Source organism: Hyperolius riggenbachi, chromosome 7 (genome assembly GCF_040937935.1).
Source record: "Hyperolius riggenbachi isolate aHypRig1 chromosome 7, aHypRig1.pri, whole genome shotgun sequence".
Lineage (NCBI taxonomy): Eukaryota > Metazoa > Chordata > Amphibia > Anura > Hyperoliidae > Hyperolius > Hyperolius riggenbachi.
In genome coordinates, this window is record NC_090652.1 from 72,822,543 (window position 1) to 72,842,653 (window position 20,111).

General features: G+C 43.2%; 1 protein-coding gene across 1 annotated transcript in view; it reads left to right on the forward strand.

Annotated features, from left to right (window-relative positions):
- The window catches only part of LOC137526072 (integrin alpha-M-like), a 131,263-nt gene that overhangs the window by 81,681 nt on the left and 29,471 nt on the right, over window positions 1–20,111 (forward strand). Inside the window, exons 14-20 of the mRNA XM_068247286.1 lie at window positions 110–343; window positions 4,643–4,773; window positions 6,833–6,984; window positions 7,064–7,224; window positions 10,339–10,443; window positions 14,383–14,456; window positions 18,187–18,325. Coding sequence (XP_068103387.1) covers window positions 110–343; window positions 4,643–4,773; window positions 6,833–6,984; window positions 7,064–7,224; window positions 10,339–10,443; window positions 14,383–14,456; window positions 18,187–18,325 — 996 coding nt within the window. The remainder of the gene's footprint in view (window positions 1–109; window positions 344–4,642; window positions 4,774–6,832; window positions 6,985–7,063; window positions 7,225–10,338; window positions 10,444–14,382; window positions 14,457–18,186; window positions 18,326–20,111) is intronic.

Below are 20,111 nucleotides of genomic sequence, written 5' to 3' on the forward strand. Positions count from 1 at the left end.
TCATGCTACAGTCAATGTCCAGAGAAGATAGAAGTTATTATTTTATGATTGTCTTTAACTAGTATGTTGCCAGTAAGTTTACATTGACCTTGTGATGTTTGCACTGCAGAATATAAAGTCTGTGAACCCCATGGATACATTTGCTACTGTGTGTCCAGAGACCCTGAAGGGTGACAGCAGTCAGTCTGTGGGCTTTTTTGGTTCTGCTATCTCCATTCTACCAGACCTTACTGGAGACCAACTACAGGACCTGGCCGTTGGTGCTCCCTGTGAGGACAACTATAAGGGAGCCATCTACATCTTCGCTGGCCAACCTGGAGGCTTTAGAAAGTCATACATACAGGTAAAACCATGTCTGGAGGCTTTAGAAAGTCATACATACAGGTAAAACCATGTCACAGTTTAGGTGTTTTCATTAACTGACTTGTTTAAAGGGAACCTAAACTGAGGAGGATATGGATTTCTCCTTTTAAAATAATACCAGTTGCCTGACTTCTGCTGATCCTGTGTGTCTAATACTTTTAGCCACAGCCCACCAACAAGCATGCAGATCAGGTGCTCTGACTGAAGTCAGACTGGATTAGCTGCTTGCTTGTTTCAGGTGTGTGATTCAACCAATACTGCCAGGCAACTGGTATTATTTAAAAGGAAACATCCATATCCCTCTCAGTTTAGGTTCCCTTTAATAGCTGCCATTGTTAACTTCTAGGAATGGTCGTAAATTCCAATTTTCGATTCCACGGAAATTCTCGTTTCCGCCAATGCCAATTACCGATTTCGAAGAAGTCTTTTCTTTGGTCATTTTTACATTCACTGATTGTGCAAATACTTCCGAGATGACTCTGTATTCTCTGATTGGTCCAATGTTTCCGAGTTTTGTGATTTGGCTAAAACTACCGAGTTGCGGTAATGCGGTATTTCTGCAGAAATCCGATTTCAGATTTCCGATCAGAAATGCAGAAATTTTATTTCTGTGAGATCCAAATGAGCATCCCTATTAACGTCTTAAAACACTTAAAGTGGATCCGAGATTAACTTTTACTCATTGCATAATTGTGTTCCTTTCCTATTGTTTATAGGGCATTCCTCAAGCCAAATACTTTTTTGTTTTTGTTTCAATACTCTAATTTACTATAAACTAAACAAGCCACACCCACAGGTTTTCAGAGAGCCAAGGCACTTTTAGACAGTAGCAAGGGCTCATGGGAGCTCAGTCTGGGCAGGAGGAGGGGGAGGTATTACTAGCCAGAGATTTCAGAGGCAGAGTGGAGGAAGGAGAAGAAGGGGGGTTTAGGTTTTTTTGCTCAAGATGCAGATAAGCCTGCCTCTGTGTAATGTTTACAAACATGGCTGCTGTCATTGTATCACAGGAAGAAATAATCATATTCCATTAAAGCTGTATGCAGCTTGATTTGCTGTGTAAACTATCTAAACCTTAGATAAGATATATAGACAAGTTACTTGTTATAGTTAGTTTTTCATCTCGGATCCGCTTTAAGCCAGAAACATCGATTTGTCCGTTCATCTCTGGCACATTCCTTCACTGTGATTGAATCTACTGGAAAAGAATGCCGCAAAAACATCTGATTGATTATTTGTTTGGCCTAAACTTGATCAGTAGTATTGATCAAACCGGATGGAAAATATTGGTTGACCAGGGGCTAGGCAAGAGAGGTGGTAGAATGGCAGCCTATTGCATTGCACTGCATCGAATGCAACATTGCAGTTCAATAGACTTTCAATAGATTACCTGCTGGAATCTATTGAAAAGCGTTCTGCTGTGTACGAATGAAAACTATTACTCTCTGAAACAATTCGGATCAGACAGGAATCGATCATATGGAACCCCTGGACAAAAATATGTGTAAATGGCTAGCTTTAGAAGTTATAGCCCATTTTAGTTTGTGACTTCGAACATATAATTTTTACCAAAATTCAGAAAGATTTAGAAAACTATCAGAATTTTAAACTATTTTCTTTTCTTCTGGGAGTCTCTTTTGGATATTGATGGCACAACATTTTGTGTTGCTTTCATGTTATTTTGAAGCCTTGTTGTCCACTCCTAATGAAGATGCTTGTAGGAGTCCTGGGAGACACGTCCAGCAGACATCAGCTGCTGATGGAAACATTCTATCCTCCTCTTTATCTTGCCATCTTGCAGAACCCTGACATCTCATAGTACTCAGTCTGTGTTCTTGTCAGAAAATCATATTAATGCAGAGAAATTATCCCCATCTAGCTTTAAGCTGATTATCTATGTTTTAAAAGGTTTTGCAGATTAGTTGAGTGAATTCCATGATTTTATGATTATAAGCAGAGTTCTTCTTTAATAAGTTAGATTGTTGGTTAGAGTAACCCTTAATGTCATTTTCTGCAGTAAGCTGTTTGTTCCCTGTACAAGGTTATGATTATATTAAGATAGCTCTGGAGAAATGTTCTGACTATACTCAGTTTTTGCTGCAATGCAATGCACTTATGCAAGGCCAACCACATGCACCGCAGAAGCTAAGCCTGCTATAAGCTGATCTATTAATCCTGTATAGAGATCATGTACAGTATAGTGATCATAGAGTTATTAATTCATGAGTTGATCAATGATAGACTTATACAATAAGGTAAATAAGTTTGCTTTCTATATATTTTAGCATGTTATTAAAGTACATGGCTGTTTGTTATGAATACCAAACCAAAACAATAAGCCATGTGATCAAGGCAGTACAACCCGTGACCAAAGGGGGCGTTCAGAAATCCCCGTCAAAGATGTCAAAGAACACCACTTGGGTCAAAAAAGCTAATTAAAATGTTATTGATGTAATTTTGATTAGAAAAGACATAGAGTGCTTACGTTAAAGAGAGTCTGAAGCGAGAATAAATCTCGCTTCAGACCTCAGATAGCAGGGGCACATGTGCCCCTGCTAAACCGCCGCTATCCCACAGCTGAACGGGGGTCCCTTCACCCCCAAATCCCCTTGTTTCAGCGGGGGAGCGCTTCCTGGTTGGGGCAGGGCTAACTGCCGCAGCCCTGCCCCATGCGCGTCTGTCAGGGCGTATCTCCGCCTCTCCCCCGCCCCTCTCAGTCTTCCTTCACTGAGAGGGACGGGGGAGAGGCGGCGAAGCGCCGCTGATAGACGCGACTGGAGGCAGGGCTGCAGCCGTTAGCCCTGCCTCCAGGAGCGACCAAGTCTGCGACCAAGTGTCGCAGTGGGGGTTTGTGGGTGAAGGGAGCCCCATTTAGCGGCGGTTTAGCAGGGGCACACGTGCCCCTGCTAACTATGAGCTCTGAAGCGAGATTTATTCTCGCTTCAGAGTCTCTTTAAGAAGCCAAGTAGCATCATATATGTATGCACCTGCTCAGATAACCCGATTGTTTAAAATGTCACAAAATATCAGAATGTACCAGTTAAAAATAAGTTTGAATTTTGTGCGTCACCATAAAATCCCCTAACAGACGCCATCTTAGAAACTTTACAATAAAAAGGCCTGGCAGGCTAGTATGTTTCATTATTGAGCCTGAAACTCTACTGAGATAGACTGAGGCCTAGAGACTCTACCTTCCACTGTGATTCTAGGACCCAAGAGAGGTAATATGCATTATTCTTGGTGAATTTATTGACAATAGCTTATATAGACGCTAAAGACTTGTCATTTCAAACTTCAGCAGTTTTAAGTTTTTTAGATATATTTTTTATGCTATACTTCATATACAATCAGTACACATTACTATTTAAAGGACTTACGAGGCCAAATTACCCCAAAAAGTTAATTACCTGCTTCATCTTTTAAGGCACGGAGGACGCCGTCTGTGCCCTCCGTGCCAATCCGCCGGGTCCCCCCGCTCAATAGCCTCCCCCCGGGCCGGCTCCCGACCCCACGGCTACGTAGCGTGGATCGGGGGGGGTGGCCCTAGAGCTGCGCAGCCGCACTCGCGGCTATGCGGACTGCGCAGCCGCAGCCAGAGCAAGCGGCCAGTTTAGGAGAAGCATGAGAGCCCGACCCGGGCCGTGGTCGGGGAGGACCCGGCGGATCGGCACGGAGGGCGCGGACGGCGTCCTCCGTGCCTTAAAAGATGAAGCAGGTAATTAACTTTTTTGGGTAATTTGGTCTCGTAAGTCCTCTAAATGCAATTGCAAGCTTAGAGTCCACTACCTAGCTTTGATTGATTACAATATATCTACTTAAAGTTCTTTATACAAGCATAGAACTCTATATATCATTTTTTAAGGATAAAGCTACATTTGTGTGTACCATACACTGTACAATCTCAAGACAACAATTATCGATGGAGGACAACATCTACACCAGAAGAGTTGCTATATTGATATGGATTTGTTTCAATAACGGAAGGAACTTTGAAAATGTATATTGGATGATGGACAACAACTGGAGAGATGTATATTCCTGTATATATGCTTTATCTATTTTTTTTTTTTTATATCAATATAATTTTATAAAACTCAACAAATATGTGTTGCTTATTTTTTCCAGAGGTAAACATGTTAACCTATAAATATTCTGTTTCTAGTGAGCTACGCACCCACTACTGACTAATATTGATTATGACGACTTTAAGACTGGCCCTTTAAGTAGTTGGTAATCATTTAAGGCAGATATCGATAAGATATTTGACATTCTTGTCTTGCAGAGGGTTGCTGGGAGTCCTCTTGGTAATGGCATTAAGTTGTTTGGACGATCGCTGAGTGGAAATCTTGACATGACAGGGGATGGACTTCCTGATCTGGTGGTGGGGAGTGAAGGCCAGGTCCGTATACTGAGGTAAGACAAACTGACTATCACAACTGCCATTAGCATTTCTTAGAGTTCTACATTTTTAAGGATCACTAGAACCTATATTTCGGATTAGGATGAGCTAGAGATTTAAACCAGCTAACGGTTTGTTCTGTCTCTCAGTGGTGAGAATTCTACTAGGCAGAGCTGACACTGCCATCAGGGCAAAGGGGGCAATTGCCCAGGGCCCCTGAGCACTGGTGGATGCTTCCCTCATGTCTCCCCTTGACTACTTCCCTGGGCTCCTGCGCCATTTTCGGCAGCGATTCACCTATCCTGACTCGCTACTCCTTCTGTGCTCCCGATATCTGGTGCTGGCTGTTTCTTCTCCATGACTCTCTCCATTATGCATAACATGTCCCAGATCACTAAGAGGAGGCAGCCAGTGCTGGGGATGAAGACGGAGAGCACAGTGGGAGCAGCACGCAGGGACAGGTGAATTACAATAATGCTAAAAATGGTGCAGGAGCCCCAGTGAGCATATTAGATTGGGATAAGAAAATGGCAGCTGGCTCGGGAGCCCTGGGGTTGTTTTTCCTGTGGAGGGGTGTGCATATCCCAGGTTACTTTGCCCTAGGGCTCCATTGCACCTTGAACCAGCTCTGCTCCTCTGCATGCTAGCTGCCTTTCCAGCTCTGCATACATGCTCCTCCTATTACCAGAAACCCCCTCCCCCTGCTGGATTATTCTTTTTCTTGGGAGCTATAGCTGTAACATAGCTGCACTCCTGAGTCTCCTACTGGATTTTTCATGTACTCTATTTATGGAAAATGTGATGATCTGATTAGGGGCACCGCAGGCTGGGTGGGAAAATCAGAACTTTGTGTTAAGGGGCCCATACACCTAACTATTTTCCCGCCGATATACGGCCGATTCGATCACAGTGATCGAATCGGCTGTCAAATCGCCACACACATCGCCGACAGAACGATCGATTTCAGTCCGAAATCGATTGTTCCCATCGATTCCCGTCGATCTGTCCGTGCTGAAGATTTCTCTCGATCACCGGCGGGAGTGCGTCGATAGCGGCGTTCGAATGACCGACGCAATACAGCGGGTATACATTACCTGCTCCGCAGGCGCGAGTCCCCTGGTCCTCGCTGTCTTCTTTCCGCGCTGGGTTCCGGACCGGCTGCTGCTACACAGAACTTCCTGTCCCGGCAGGAAGTTTAAACAGTAGAGCGCCCTCTACTGTTTAAACTTCCCCTGGACAGGAAGTTAAGTAGCTGCAGGAACGGTCTGGAGCCCGGAGCGGAGAAGAAGACAGCTGGGACCAGGGGACTCGCGCCGGCCGGAACAGGTAATGGGGGGGGGGGGGGGGGGGGCAGCAGCGGCAGCTCCACAGATTGTGATCGGTTTCAGGCTGAAATCGATTCACAATCTGTTTGCAGTAAGGTGGCCATACGATCTCTCTCTGATCAGATTTGATCAGAGAGGGATCTATCTGTTGGTCGAATCTGATGGCAAATCGACCAGTGTATGGCCACCTTTAGGTGGTAACAAAACCAGGAAGTATGGTGGGGAGATCTCACTTTTGGAATTTAAATGAGATTTAAGGCTAGATTTGGAAGATATGATTGGAGAACAGCCAGAAAGTTTCCTGAGGAACATTTAGAAAGATGGGAGCTATTGTTGAGCTGTCAGTTCAGTGAAAAAGTTCACCTAAAAGGCAAATCTTTGTTGCCTAGGAACTTGAATCTAGCAAATGAAACCTAAGCTGCCAGCTAACTAATCAGTGATTGGTAGCTTTGATTTGCTAGTTTCTGCTTCAAATTCCCAGGTGACGGAAAGATCCATGTTGGGTGATCGTCAATCATTTCTGCTAAGAAGACCACCTTCATTAATGCTAAAATACAAAGGCAACTGAAGTAACCGCGCACAGTGATCACAATCTAACTAATAGACCACTAGATGATAATCTAACTAATTGACCACTTTCTGGGTGGCTGAACTTACAGTACAGTAGATTGATGTTTGATGTAATTTTGGCTTTGGCTTCTCGTTTGAAGCAAGTTCTCCATGGTTCTATCTCTTTCTAAAAATCCAGATCTCGTCCGGTTGTCTCCCTATCGGTCTCTATGGAGTTTCAACCCCGTGAAATTCCTCTCTCCTCCCATGAATGTTCCCTGTTTGATAGAGGTGCAGTTGCCACTGTTTTTACTGTGTGTTTTACCCAGACATGGAAAAATACTCCTAAAGGTAAGTTTCTTGGGTGGCTCCATTCTTGTTTGTTGCGGTCACTAGTTAGCATTGATGCAACATTTTTTTTTCTTTCAAGGTGGAGCCATGGCACACGTGAACTACACTGCCATCCTAGATCCTCTACTCATCGTAACCCGAGCCTTCTTCACTTCTAAACCTGGGGGTGCTCGGACAGTGAGCCAAACCTTGGATTTTACTGAGAAGACCAGCTGTGCCAAGCACACCATTTACCTTCCTGTTAGTCAACATTGTATGCCAACCTAGTCAGTGTGCAGAAAAATCTTAAATGTTCAGGGCTGGATTTTTGGAAAGCTCACAAAGGTCCAGGTCTTGGGTGGCATATGGAAGAGGGGGTTGCACATGGAATGGGAGGGGTGCTCTGACCTGCACATGGAAGGGCAAACACAACATACTTGGCCTAGGGGGCACAAAAAATAGAAATGTGGCCTTGTAAACGTTTATTTCCAGATAACTAAAGAGAATACAGAAGTTAGTTTTTTTAAATGGACACATTTTTAGTGTTCTAGAAGGTCTTTCATCACTCTAAAAATGAATGAAGTGGAAAAATGCCTGTATAGATAAACCATGTACTCTGGTTAACAAACAATTTAGCCAAACTTAACTAGATCTGGACTGACGTAGATCCTGACTGGACGTAGATTCAACATCCCATTAACTGACGTCCCTGCCGCTACCGCTGATCTCGCCGCTTTGACCCTGCCGCAGTTTGCTCGCCCTGCCGTCTATGACGGCAGAACACTGTGTACAGGTCAGGGGCCGTTTTCATTAGCTCCTGGCCCTGTCATCACTGTAAGCCAATCCCATTGGCTTACATTGATTGACAGGGTCAAGAGCCAATGAAAGCGGCTCCTGACCGGCGCACATCACTCTGCCGTCATAGAGACGGCAGAGAGAGGAGCTTGCGGCGGGGACAGAATGGCGTGACCTGCGGGAGCGGCGGATGTTTGCGGTGATTTTTCGGGAAGCGGCGTTTTAGTGTACCAGCAGCCTCTGGTCCTTAAGGGGGCAGAGGCTGCTGGTACCGAAGTAGTTAAGGAGTGTCAAAACTTTTAAGTCCATAAGTCCTTGATTACTTAAATTGTAACATTATTCCCTACTTTGTTCTTTGGTCTGGTGCTTTGCTTTAAAAGAGTCACTTCTGGTTAAAGATTTTCTGCCGTGTTTGTGCACCTTATTCGTCTTTGTACCAATAGTCACCATTTCAGCCTGGAGATGCCGTTATAATAACCAGCTTGTGTTCCTGTGGATGGTGGGTGCCAAGAAGATGGCAGTGGGCCATGTCATTACATTTTCTGTTTTATAAGCTTTACCATGACATTACCATAAAGTGGGATTATACTCACAAAACTATAATTTCAGTAACTACTCTTCGTTACATAAAAGAACATTTGAAAACATTTCCACACATTCCCTGTGTGTAAAGAACTTTAATTTCACTGGAGAGTGCAGGAGAAGCTTGCTTATCTCATGACATCTGCAAATGTACCGGTAATCATTTCCGGCTGAAGCTCTCTGAGGCATGTGTCTTCACTCTGTCTCCCTCCTTTTCTGCTGAAGTGACTCCGCTGTTGCCACGGCGATGTCTATTCAGCAGAGGGAGAGGGCAGAGTGAAGACACTCAGAGAGCTTTAGCTGGTAATAATTATATTTGCCTTTCCAATTACAAGAAATAAACCAGCTTCTACTGCTCTCTGCAGTGAAAATAAACGTTTTACACACAAAGGACGGTGTGGGAATACTTTCAAACGTTCTTTTATGTAACTAAGAGTACTTAATCCCACTTTAAGGTCAATACATACCTTCAGCCATGCATGGAAAAACATATACCGGTATGTGAGTTAATTGGCTGGACTTGTTGCAGGCCGGACAGTGAGTAGATTATCTGTAAACATGGATGTCTTGGAAGTACCTTTAATTCATTTAAACAGTTATTTGTTATTCAAACCTCTTCAAACATAGAAAAGGTGTCCAGCTAAAGATATCTTGTCTTTGACATGCCATGACCTGGATAAGGAACGATGTTTTGCAAGATATTTATGTAAGGAATAGGTAGTAGTTCTATGAATCCATTCAAAATAATAAATAAATATATATATATATATATATATATATATATATATATATATATATATATATATATATATATGTATATGTATATGTATATGTATATGTATATGTATATGTATATATATATATATGTATATATATATATATATATGTATATATATATATATATATATATATATATATTATAATATACAGTGTGTCTGTCATCATTGTCATCGTTATCATCAGTTCACAAATTTAGGTACCAGTGTCAGGGTTACATTTAGAATTCTAGAATCAGTTAGAGGTTATGGTGCAAAGTAAGTATTAGGGGTAGTGATTAGATTATGAATTTTTGGTGGTTAGGATCTGGCTGCTTGATTTGGGGGTAGGTTAAAGATTCAGGATAATGTTAAGGATTCGATTTAGAGTCCACACCAAGGTTAGAGGATGTGTTATTATTTAGGTTGGTTTTAAGATTAAGGGTTTGGATGAGATGTTTTGTGGAATATTAATATCAGAGAAGAGACAGATTAGATTCTAAGTTGGATTTTAGTTTAAGGTTTGGATGAAAATAAGAGTTAAGTTGAAGACCCAAAAACAGGGTTTAGATTAAAGAGATTATGTAGTTTCACTGAAAGGTGTTCAGTTTGAAGTATACATTTATTAATTATGTTAGTCAGTCAGCTACAAGCATACGTGAAATCAAATTTAGAATGCTTGCATGATCTATGTCCTCATCTGCCTTGAAGAGAATTATGGGTGCCCTGATACCTGGGATTCAGTCTCTATTATCCAAATACTGAGTTTCCTCAGGAAAGCTGTGGTTGATGTAAACCACTTCTCAGGCTTTGCTATGAGTGGACTCACTAAGCAGTTGTAATGATTGCGAGAGGGGTAAGGTGCAATGCCAACTATAATTTGTCAGTATTTGAACTTTAGACCCTGCATATTTGGAAGAATTCCTAGCAGAGACCCGGGCAGACAGTGTCTACTACCCAGCATTGGTTACATTTGCCGATTAGCCAGAGATAAGCAAGCCCGTACTGCTCTCTGTAGTAAAAAATACAATTTTTAAACACAGATATTGTTTGGGAATGTTTTCAACTGTTCTTTTATGTACCTAAGTGTAGTTACTGAAATTTTAGTTTAGGGAGTATGATCCCACTTTAAGAAACAAGCAAAGATCTAGCAGAGATTTCAGCATGGCATGTGATGTGGAAGTATTCATGGAAGCAGATGGGGCCATTCAGAGATGACCTGTTTCTCTTCTATGTTCCTCAGGAGTGTGTGAAGGACTCTTTGACTCCTCTCCAAGTCTCCCTCAGGTTCTCTCTTCTCGGAACCTCATTGCTCAGTGAGGAGTCCAGAAGCAACCACTCGGCAAAGGTAAGAACCTAAAGAATCCTGAAGGGGAAGATATTGCTGTGAACTCCCTTGAGGAGATAAAATGTTCCTGGCTAGTGTTGGTCATCTACTTTTAATACTTTGTAACTCGCTGATATAAAATGGGACTCCCTTGTCCTCATGCTTGTGTCAGGTGTGACTCCCCTGTCCGCATGCTTTCTCCAGGTGTGACTCCCTTGTCCTCATGCTTGTGTCAGGTGCGACTCCCCTGTCCGCATGCTTGCTCCAGGTGTGACTCCCCTGTCCGCATGCTTGCTCCAGGTGTGACTCCCTTGTCTGCCTGTCTTGGTTATTCAAGGTGTGAATGCAATGACTGCATGGTTGTTCCAGGTGCAGCTCCACTGGTTGCTTGCTTGTTTCAGGTGTGACTCAGCTGTCTGCATGCTTTCTCCAGGTGTGACTCCAGTGTCTGGATGGTGGTCCCAGGTGTGACTACAATGACTGCATGGTTTTCCCATGTGCAACTCCAATGGTTGTTTGCTTGTTTCAAGTATGTCTCAGCTGTCTGCATGCTTCCTCCAGGTGTGACTCCAGTCCCTGGATGGAAGTCCCAGGTATGCATGCAATGGCTGCATGGTTGTTCCATTTACAGCTCTAATGGTCGCTTGCTTATTTCAGGTGTGCATCAGCTGTCTGCATGCTTCCTCCCAGGTGTGACTGCTATGCCTGCATGGTTGTTTCAGGTGCAGCTGCAATGGTCGCTTGCTTGTTCTTATGTGTGGCTCCACTGGTTGTATTCTTGTTCCATGTGGGGCTCTTCTGGTCACAAACTTGTTCCAGGTGTGACTACCGTAAGATACTACTCTAGCCAAAAGAGCACCATGATATCTGGGGCACAGACATTGATTGAATTGATAGTTACTGAAATTTTAGTTTCGGGAGTATAATCCCACTTTAAGAAACAAGCAAAGATCTAGCAAAAAGGTATTAGAAGAAGAGGCAGGACAGCCAGACAATTTGTGTTGTTTAACCAGTTCAGCCTTCAGTCGTTTTTCACCTTATGCATCCAAGCAATTTTCACCTCCCATTCATTCACCAATAACTTTATCACTACTTATCACAATTAATTGATCTATATCTTGTTTTTTTCCGCCACCAATTAGGCTTTCTTTTGGTGGTACATTTTGATAAGAATTTTTTTTCCTAAGGGCATTTTGATGGGAATATTAAGAAAAAAATTGAAATAAATCATTATTTCTCAGTTTTCAGCCAGTATAGCTTTGAAATACATGCTACCATAATTAAAACCTATGATTTTTTTTTTTGCCTATTTGCCCTGGTTATTACATCATTTAAATTATATCCATATCAATATTTTATTTGGAAATAAAAGGTGCGTTTTTTTGCATCCATCACTATTTACAAGCCCTGCCATTTACTGATGAGGGCCAAAAGCCCGAAACAGGCTGTCTACATGTGGGTAACCACAAATGTTCACTTAGGCCTGGTGCACACCAGAGGAGTTTTTCTGAGCGTTTTGAGTTTTTAAATCTGCTGCTAATGTTATCCTATGTGACTGTGCACACTGGAGCAATGAGGTTTTGTAAAAAAAAAACATAGCATTACATTGGGAAGAGCTTTTGAAACCTCTTAAAGCTCTTCCCAATGTAATGCTATGGGGTTTTTTACAAAACCTCATTGCTCCAGTGTGCACAGACACATAGGATAACATTAGCAGCAGATTGAAAAACTCAAAACGCTCAGAAAAACTCCTCTGGTGTGCACCAGGCCTTATAGCTGAGTTGGTGAAATTTGCCTTCTTAAAACAGAAGGAAACTTGCAATAAGTATTTATAAGCTTATCATTTAAAAAATAATAGTAATATACCCTCTTGACATGCATAATAAAGTTCAGACCCTTAGGTACCTCTTTTTTTTTTTTTTTTTTTTAATTGTAATTTTTTTTTAATTAAAAATTTTATTCGTTTTTTTTGTGGAGTATGGGAGGTAAACAGTTAATTTTAAATGTAATTGTGTCTTTAATTTAAAAAAATTATGTAGGTGTAGTTTTACTAAGTCCATTTTTTTTTCCGTCCTGTAAGCGAGCACTCTCGCTTACAGGAAGTGAAGGGAGAACGTGAAACTTTTTTTTTCTTTAGAAAGATCGCAGCTTCTAATACAAGCCGTCAATCTTTATAACGGGAACTTAGATCAATGAATGGGAACTATGTTCCCATTCATTGATCTCTGGGCTAACGGGCGGCAGCACGGAAGTGCGTGGGTGTACGTGATCGGCCACGGGAGCATGCAGCAGCAGCCTTTTGGACGTAGCGGCAATGTCCAAAAGGCTAAAGTGGTTAAAGGACATCTGAGGTGGCATGTGACATGATGAGATAGACATGTGTATGTACAGTGCCAAGCACACAAATAGCTAGGCTGTGTTCCTTTTTTTTTTTTTTTCCTGCCTGACAAACATCAGGTATGCAAGTGACAGTTTCTGGCCAGGTTGGGACCTTGGCAGACAATAGCATTAACCTCACTGATAAGGGATTACAGCCATAAAAACTTTCCTGGCAGAAAATGGCTTCTGAGAGCAGGAAAAAGGCAAACATTAAAAACATAAAAATTTGATTTAAATATTGAATAAAACTGTGGGATATCTTAAAAAGTCATTTTTAGGAAGAGGGGGCTAGATACAATGGTTTATCTCATAAATTTATTTTCACCTCAAAGGTCTTTTAAAACGAAATATATACAGCAGCCTTCATATTCCTCTCACTGCAGGTGCCCTTTAATAATTATAATAGTATATTAAGAAGATACTCTTGGTTTTATGGGACTTTTTTTGCTCTATTTTTTATGTTTTGTTTTGTACGGTTTTTAACTTTTGTGGAAATAAAGGTTGTTATAATAACTTTTACTTTGTTGGTGTTTCTCAGAGATGCTTATGTTGTAAAGTCCTCTTATAAGGGCCACGTTTAGTTAACACCTTACCCTCAGTCCTGGTTTCCTTCACAAATTGAAAAGAAGTGTTTGGGGTAGTTATCAAAGTCTGTTATCCAGGTTGTATGTAGATGAAAGGTGAAAAATTAGAATATTGTGCAAAAGTCCATTTTTTTTCAGCAATTCAACTTAAAAGGTAAAACGAATATATGATGTATATTCCATGTAAAGCCAGATATTCCAAGCCTTTATTTGTTATAATTTTGATGATTATGGCTTATAAAAACCCCAAAACAAAATCTCAGACCATTAGAATACTATGGCCTCAATTCACTAAAGGGTGCTAAATGTTAGCACGCCAGTGAAAAGGCACATAGGACGCGAAAACGGCCGCTTCACGTGCTAATATGCGCGCAAGCGTTTGCGTGTGCATGAAACATCGGACCGTTTGCACGCAAGAAAAAGCTATTTTTACACGCGAACAGTGCGACGTTTTGGGCGCACCAACTTAAGCGCGATCAGTAACCGCTTTGGACATGCAAACTACTTAGCACCCTAGTTTGCACGTCCAAAGCTTTTAGGCATGCTAACTGTGTTAGCATCCTTTTGTGAATCAAGCCCAATGAAAAGGTTCAATATTCTAGACTCAAAGTGTCAGACTCTAGTCAGCTAATTCATCCAAAACACCTGCAAAGGGCTCCTATTTCATATTGGTTTCACCTTTTAAGTTGAATTACTGAAATAAATGGGGCTCGATTCACAAAAGGGTGCAGTTAGCACGGCCAAAGCTTCTATTGATCACGCGCGACGTTTCGGGCGCACACGGTGCAAGGTTTTGGTCGCACCCGCTAAACTTTGCGCGCGCTAACTTAGCGTGCGACACTTTGCGCGACCTAAAGGGCTTTAGGCGTGCTAAGGGGCTTTTAGGCGTGCTAACTAAGTTAGCACCCTTTTGTGAATCAAGCCCCTGGACTTATGCGCGATATTCTAATTTTTCGAGTTTCACCTGTAAAGAATAATGACATGTTGTTGTCCACAGGTCTTATTTGAGAAGAACTGTGGTGGTGACGGGGTGTGTGACGACGATCTGAAGATCACTATTTCCTTTGTGAGGTAAAATAATCTATATTATTGAAGGCATACATTTAAAATGGGCACAGTGAGAATTTGGGCACTGGAGACAACCGCAAGTAGAATATCTGTAAGATATCTATATCTACAGATACCCTATTATAAACCGCAGCATAATTACGATAGTAGAACATCGGTAATTTTTACTGATATTTTACTACTGCTCAATCTAACCTTATTCTCACACAAGCCCTCCCTCTTACTGCTTAACCCCGCCAATGCCGAACCCTATCCATCCCCCGCCAATGCCTGACTCACCCACCAATGCCCAACACTAACCCCCCACTGATGCCTACCCTAACTGCCCTCAACACCGATGTCTAACCCTAACCGCCCCCTCCCTGATGCCTAACCCTAACTGATCTCCCCATGCACATGGCTTACCCTAACCCACCCCCTCACACACACACACACACCCCAATATCTAACCGTTAACTGATCCCCTGCCGAAATATATGCAGATAGCTAACCCTAACCCACCCCTCAACTGATGACTAATCCTAATGGACCCTCCCCACTGATGCCTAACCAACCCCCTCAGCCCGCCTCAATGTCTGACGACACTGATGCTTAACAATTCCGCAACAATACAAATGTCACCTTCACTGCTCAATATGCTAATTAACAGGTGTCGGAAGCCTAAACTTGCTATTTATCAGGCAACACTGGCTTCCAAATTATTCCATACACTACAATAATCGCAATTAACATTGCAGTCTATATGGGGCACCTAAATTAACTGTTGAGTTGGAGAACTGAGCTCAGGTCCACTTATGCACTTATGGAATCTCACTAACGGATTTATGGCCCAGCAGAGTGACCTCCTCCCATCTCAGTCTTCCTACAACAAATACACAATAACCAGGGGTGTAATTAGAAATCACGGAGCCCCCCCCCCCCCACCCGTGAAAATTTGCCCCCTCCCCCTGGTCCACTCAGGTCCGTTTTGAGGGGCAGAAGGGGTCACAGCATGAGGGGAGAACATGGCCACCTACATCGGCGGGGAGGGGGGGCCACCCCCCCCTTCCTCACCTCGGGCTCTCCCCCTCAGCGGTCTGCCTCCAGCATCAATCATTGGCAGCAGCGGCGGGCAGGAACACATACCTCCATGTGTTCCACCACGGAGGTCCGATTTCTAACTTCCTCACACTACTTCATGATAAACAGGAAGTAGCGTCAGACACTTAGGCCTCGATTCATAAAAGTGCTGTCGAGCGGGGAAACACCGCTGTCGGTATTTCCGCCTTCAGGGTGGTAATTCATAAAAATGTAGCTAGATGTGACAGGCGTGCGGAGATATTCCGCTGTAGGCAGGCGTTAGGCTGTCGGGAGACATGCGGAAACAGGAGAAGCAGGCTGAATCCCTCCGTGCGGTGTTCTCTCTGCAGCTGTTTGGGAGGTCTGTCCCATTCACTGCACTGTATTCCATACGCTTCTCGCCACATCAGAGGTAGCGGTAATACCCGTCCGCATACCGCTACCTCTAATCTTTATGAATTGACTACTTGTTACTTTTGCTATGATAATCACCGCGCAAGGCGGTGATTTATCACTCTGCTCGCGAAAGTCGGCTTTTCATGCGGAAAAAGCCTTTATGAATAAAGATTCTGCTGTGTGGTCGGTAAAGTGTGCCGTTTTCAGCATTCCCGCATGCGGGAATGCTTTATGAATCGAGGCCTTAGAGAGCAGAGCCTCCGGCACGTGGAACGCATGGAGATGTGTTCTTGCCCGCCGCTGCTGCCAATGATTGATGCTGGAGGGGGAGAGCCTGAGGTGAGGGAGGCGGGGAGAGTGGCCCCCCTCCCCGCCGATGTAGGTGGCCATGCCCTGTCCTCATGTTGCGACCACTCATGCTCCCCAAAACAGCCCTGGGCGGGTCCCCGCGGGTGCAGGGGCTGCAGCCCCTACTGTTACGCCACTGACAATTACCAAAATACTAGCTAAACATGATATACTTTAACTAAGGATGCTTGGTTATATATCAAGTAAGTACATCCAATCATTGACGCATCAGCATGACCATCATATATATTATGCTTCTCACGTGGATACTCTTAATTCAAGCTGAGAGGTGACTCAGTTTCGCAGATCCAGACTGCTTCCTCAGGAGACCCAACCTAATTTGAAGTTAGTTTGTCCAATTCCAGTATAGGACCAATCACCATGTATACACTAGAAGCAGGTAATTTGGGCACCAGTGGCACTATTATAATAATGGTTGCCACATAAACCGCAATATTAATTGCAGCTATAGCATCGCCCAAGGGGTAATATGGGCCGAATAAATGCCGTAATTAGCCAGTGCAAATATCAGCAGATGTGGGGGGTGGGGAATGGTTAAGCATCGATAGAGGAAGGGTTTAAGTAAGAATGGGGTTAAGTTTAACAAAATATTGGTAAAAATTACCTAATGTTCTGCTAGCAGCTATTCCTGGCTCCCACCAAAAACTAGAGGTGATCTCGAAACCTTCTGGTAGGTCATTGTGGAGCTCAAAACAAGGGACCCAGGCTAGAAGGGGACCTTACTTTTTATAAGTTGTTAAAATTAGTAAATCGGTGAGTTCTTCCAACGTACTGTAATCCTCAATTCTTTAGAGTGCTTTCTCTGAGTATACAGTAGGTGGGTGGTGGTGATACCATATATAATGGTAGTGATTCCATGATCTATCACCACTAACGTTTGCAAACCTCACATGATGCCTTGAGCCCTCCCCTAGTACTTACACATCATACACCTACAAATGGGCCAAAAGTAGGAGGAGCATGAATAGTTTTATATGCGGTCCAAAGGTACCCCTTACTAGCTTACAATCTTTAATAACTGCTCTGCTATCTGCTAGATCAACCATTATTACCCCTTACTTTTTTTTTATATTTTTTTTTGCCAAGTGCCAACTCTCTCAGCCAGTCAGTGACCAGGTCTTGGGTATAATTTGAACGAAGGCGCCAGTGCAGATTAAAAAATTTAAAAACTGTTTAAAAAGGAGGTAGTGGTGGACTTACCTTGCAAGCAGATTCAAAATAGTCAGTTGTCAATGTTATTCGTAACTCCAAAGTGCAACTCGTTTTGCGGGTCTATACCAGCTTCATCAGGTTATAACAGGAACGCCTGTAGTGTCTGAGCCAGCAAAGCGCCTCTGTTAACATGAGTGAGGTCAGGTCTAATTTCCACATCTGCCATCACAGTGGTTGTCTTGGTGGTAAACCACCTTTGTGAGTATCCGGTTTGCGATATTTGTATAACACACCAAGGGCCTGATTCACGAAGACAAATGGCATGCCTTATCAGAGTTAACACGCCTTATCAAATTTAACACGCATTATCAGAGTAGCATAACGAGTGCTATGAACGTATGCCTGCTAATTAGCAATGACGAGGGCTCCACTCCTGCCATGAGCCCCTGCGGGTCCAACCACTTTAAAGGACATTATTCCCGCATTTTGATTGGCCCAATAGGCTGCCTGTCACTTGACCGGAAACTTGATAGGGCGTGTTATCTCTGATAAGGTGTTAACTCTGATAAGGCGTGCTATTTGTCTTAGTGAATCAAACCCAACTGTGCTAACATACTATGCTATCAAGGGAAAGCAAACTCGACACTCCTTTGTATCTTTCAAGTGACCAAATCTTGTCCATTTCTTCTATAATAAGGCAGCTAATGGTGAAGGAATACAAAGTGTAGTCCTAATGGCTTTTTCCTGGTTCCTCCAGTAGTGTCAGGCAGCTGATGGTTGGGGAGGATCTAGACATCGGTGTGAATATCTCTGTGAAGAATGAAGGCGACGACTCATACAATGCTCGGGTTCTTCTCCCATTCCCTAGTGGCCTCTCCTATCGCAGGGTGACTGAGGTAAAGGACCACTGTTCTCTCTGAGGGTTCTGCAGGGTGCAGGTGGAGGACAAAGCTTGGTAACAATTCAACTTTCCATATACATTAATCATACCAGCCAGACAGCCTAGGAAAGGCATTATACATTACTTGCTCCCGGTGGTGATATACTGTGGCTTGCAAAAGTATTCAGCCCCCTTGAAGTTTTCCACATTTTGTCCCATTACTGCCACAAACATGAATCAATTTTATTGGAATTCCACGTGAAAGACCAATACAAAGTGGGGTACACGTGAGAAGTGGAACGAAAATCATACATGATTCCAAACATTTTTTAAGAATAAATAACTGCAAAGTGGGGTGTGCGTAATTATTCAGCCCCCTGAGTCAATACTTTGTAGAACCACCTTTTGCTGCAATTACAGCTGCCAGTCTTTTAGGGTATGTCTCTACCAGCTTTGCACATCTAGAGACTGAAATCCTTGCCCATTCTTCTCTGCAAAACAGCTCCAGCTCAGTCAGATTAGATGGACTGTGTTTGTGAACAGCAGTTTTCAGATCTTGCCACAAATTCTCGATTGGATTTAGATCTGGACTTTGACTGGGCCATTCTAACACATGGATATGTTTTGTTTTAAATCATTCCATTGTTGCCCTGGCTTTATGTTTAGGGTCGTTGTCCTGCTGGAAGGTGAACCTCCGCCCCAGTCTCAAGTCTTTTGAAGACTCCAAGAGGTTTTCTTCCAAGATTGCCCTGTATTTGGCTCCATCCATCTTCCCGTCAACTTTGACCAGCTTCCCTGTCCCTGCTGAAGAGAAGCACCCCAGAGCATGATGCTGCCACCACCATATTTGACAGTGGGGATGGTGTGTTCTAAGTGATGTGCAGTGTTAGTTTTCTGCCACACATAGGGTCTGATTCACAAAGCGGTGCTAACATTTAGCACCCTGGTGAAAAGCCCTTTATCACGCCTAAACTCTGTTTAGGCATGATAAGTTTAGGTGTAATAAGTTTAGGCATGATAAGTGTAAGCACCAACTGCGTTAGCACCGCAGTGCACAGCTGATCAAAAGTCTGGTGCACTTCGCATAGAGTTTAATGGCGCTGCTTTGCGTGCGGGCCTTTGCGCGCCATCTACACTTATCTAAACTTATCACGTCTAAACTGGCTTTTCACAGCGTGGTGCAATGGTTATCACGCCTAAAGTCTCTAACTGGGTTAGCACCGCTTTGTGAATCGAGCCCATAGGGCAGTGCACAGCTGATTAAAAGTTTTGCCCTAGCAAAGTCTGGTGCACTTTGCATAGAGTTTAATGGCGCTGCTTTGCGTGCGGGACTTTGCGCGTGATCTAAACTTGCCTAAACTTATCACGCCTAAACTGGCTTTTCACCAGTGTGGTGCAATGGTTATCATGCCTAAAGTCTACAACTGGGTTAGCAAAGCTTTGTGAATCGAGCCCATAGTGTTTTGCATTTTGGCCAAAAAGTTCCATTTTGGTCTCATCTGACCAGAGCACCTTCTTCCACATGGTTGCTGTGTCCCCCACATGGCTTGTGGCAAACTGCAAACGGGACTTCTTATGCTTTTCTGTTAACAATGGCTTTCTTCTTGCCTCTCTTCCATAAGAGCCAATTTTGTGCAGTGCATGACTAATAGTTGTCCTATGGACAGATTCCCCCACCTGAGCTGTAGATCTCTGCAGCTCGTCCAGAGTCACCATGGGCCTCTTGACTGCATTTCTGATCAGCGCTCTCCTTGTTCGGCCTGTGAGTTTAGGTGAATGACCTTGTCTTGGTAGGTTTACAG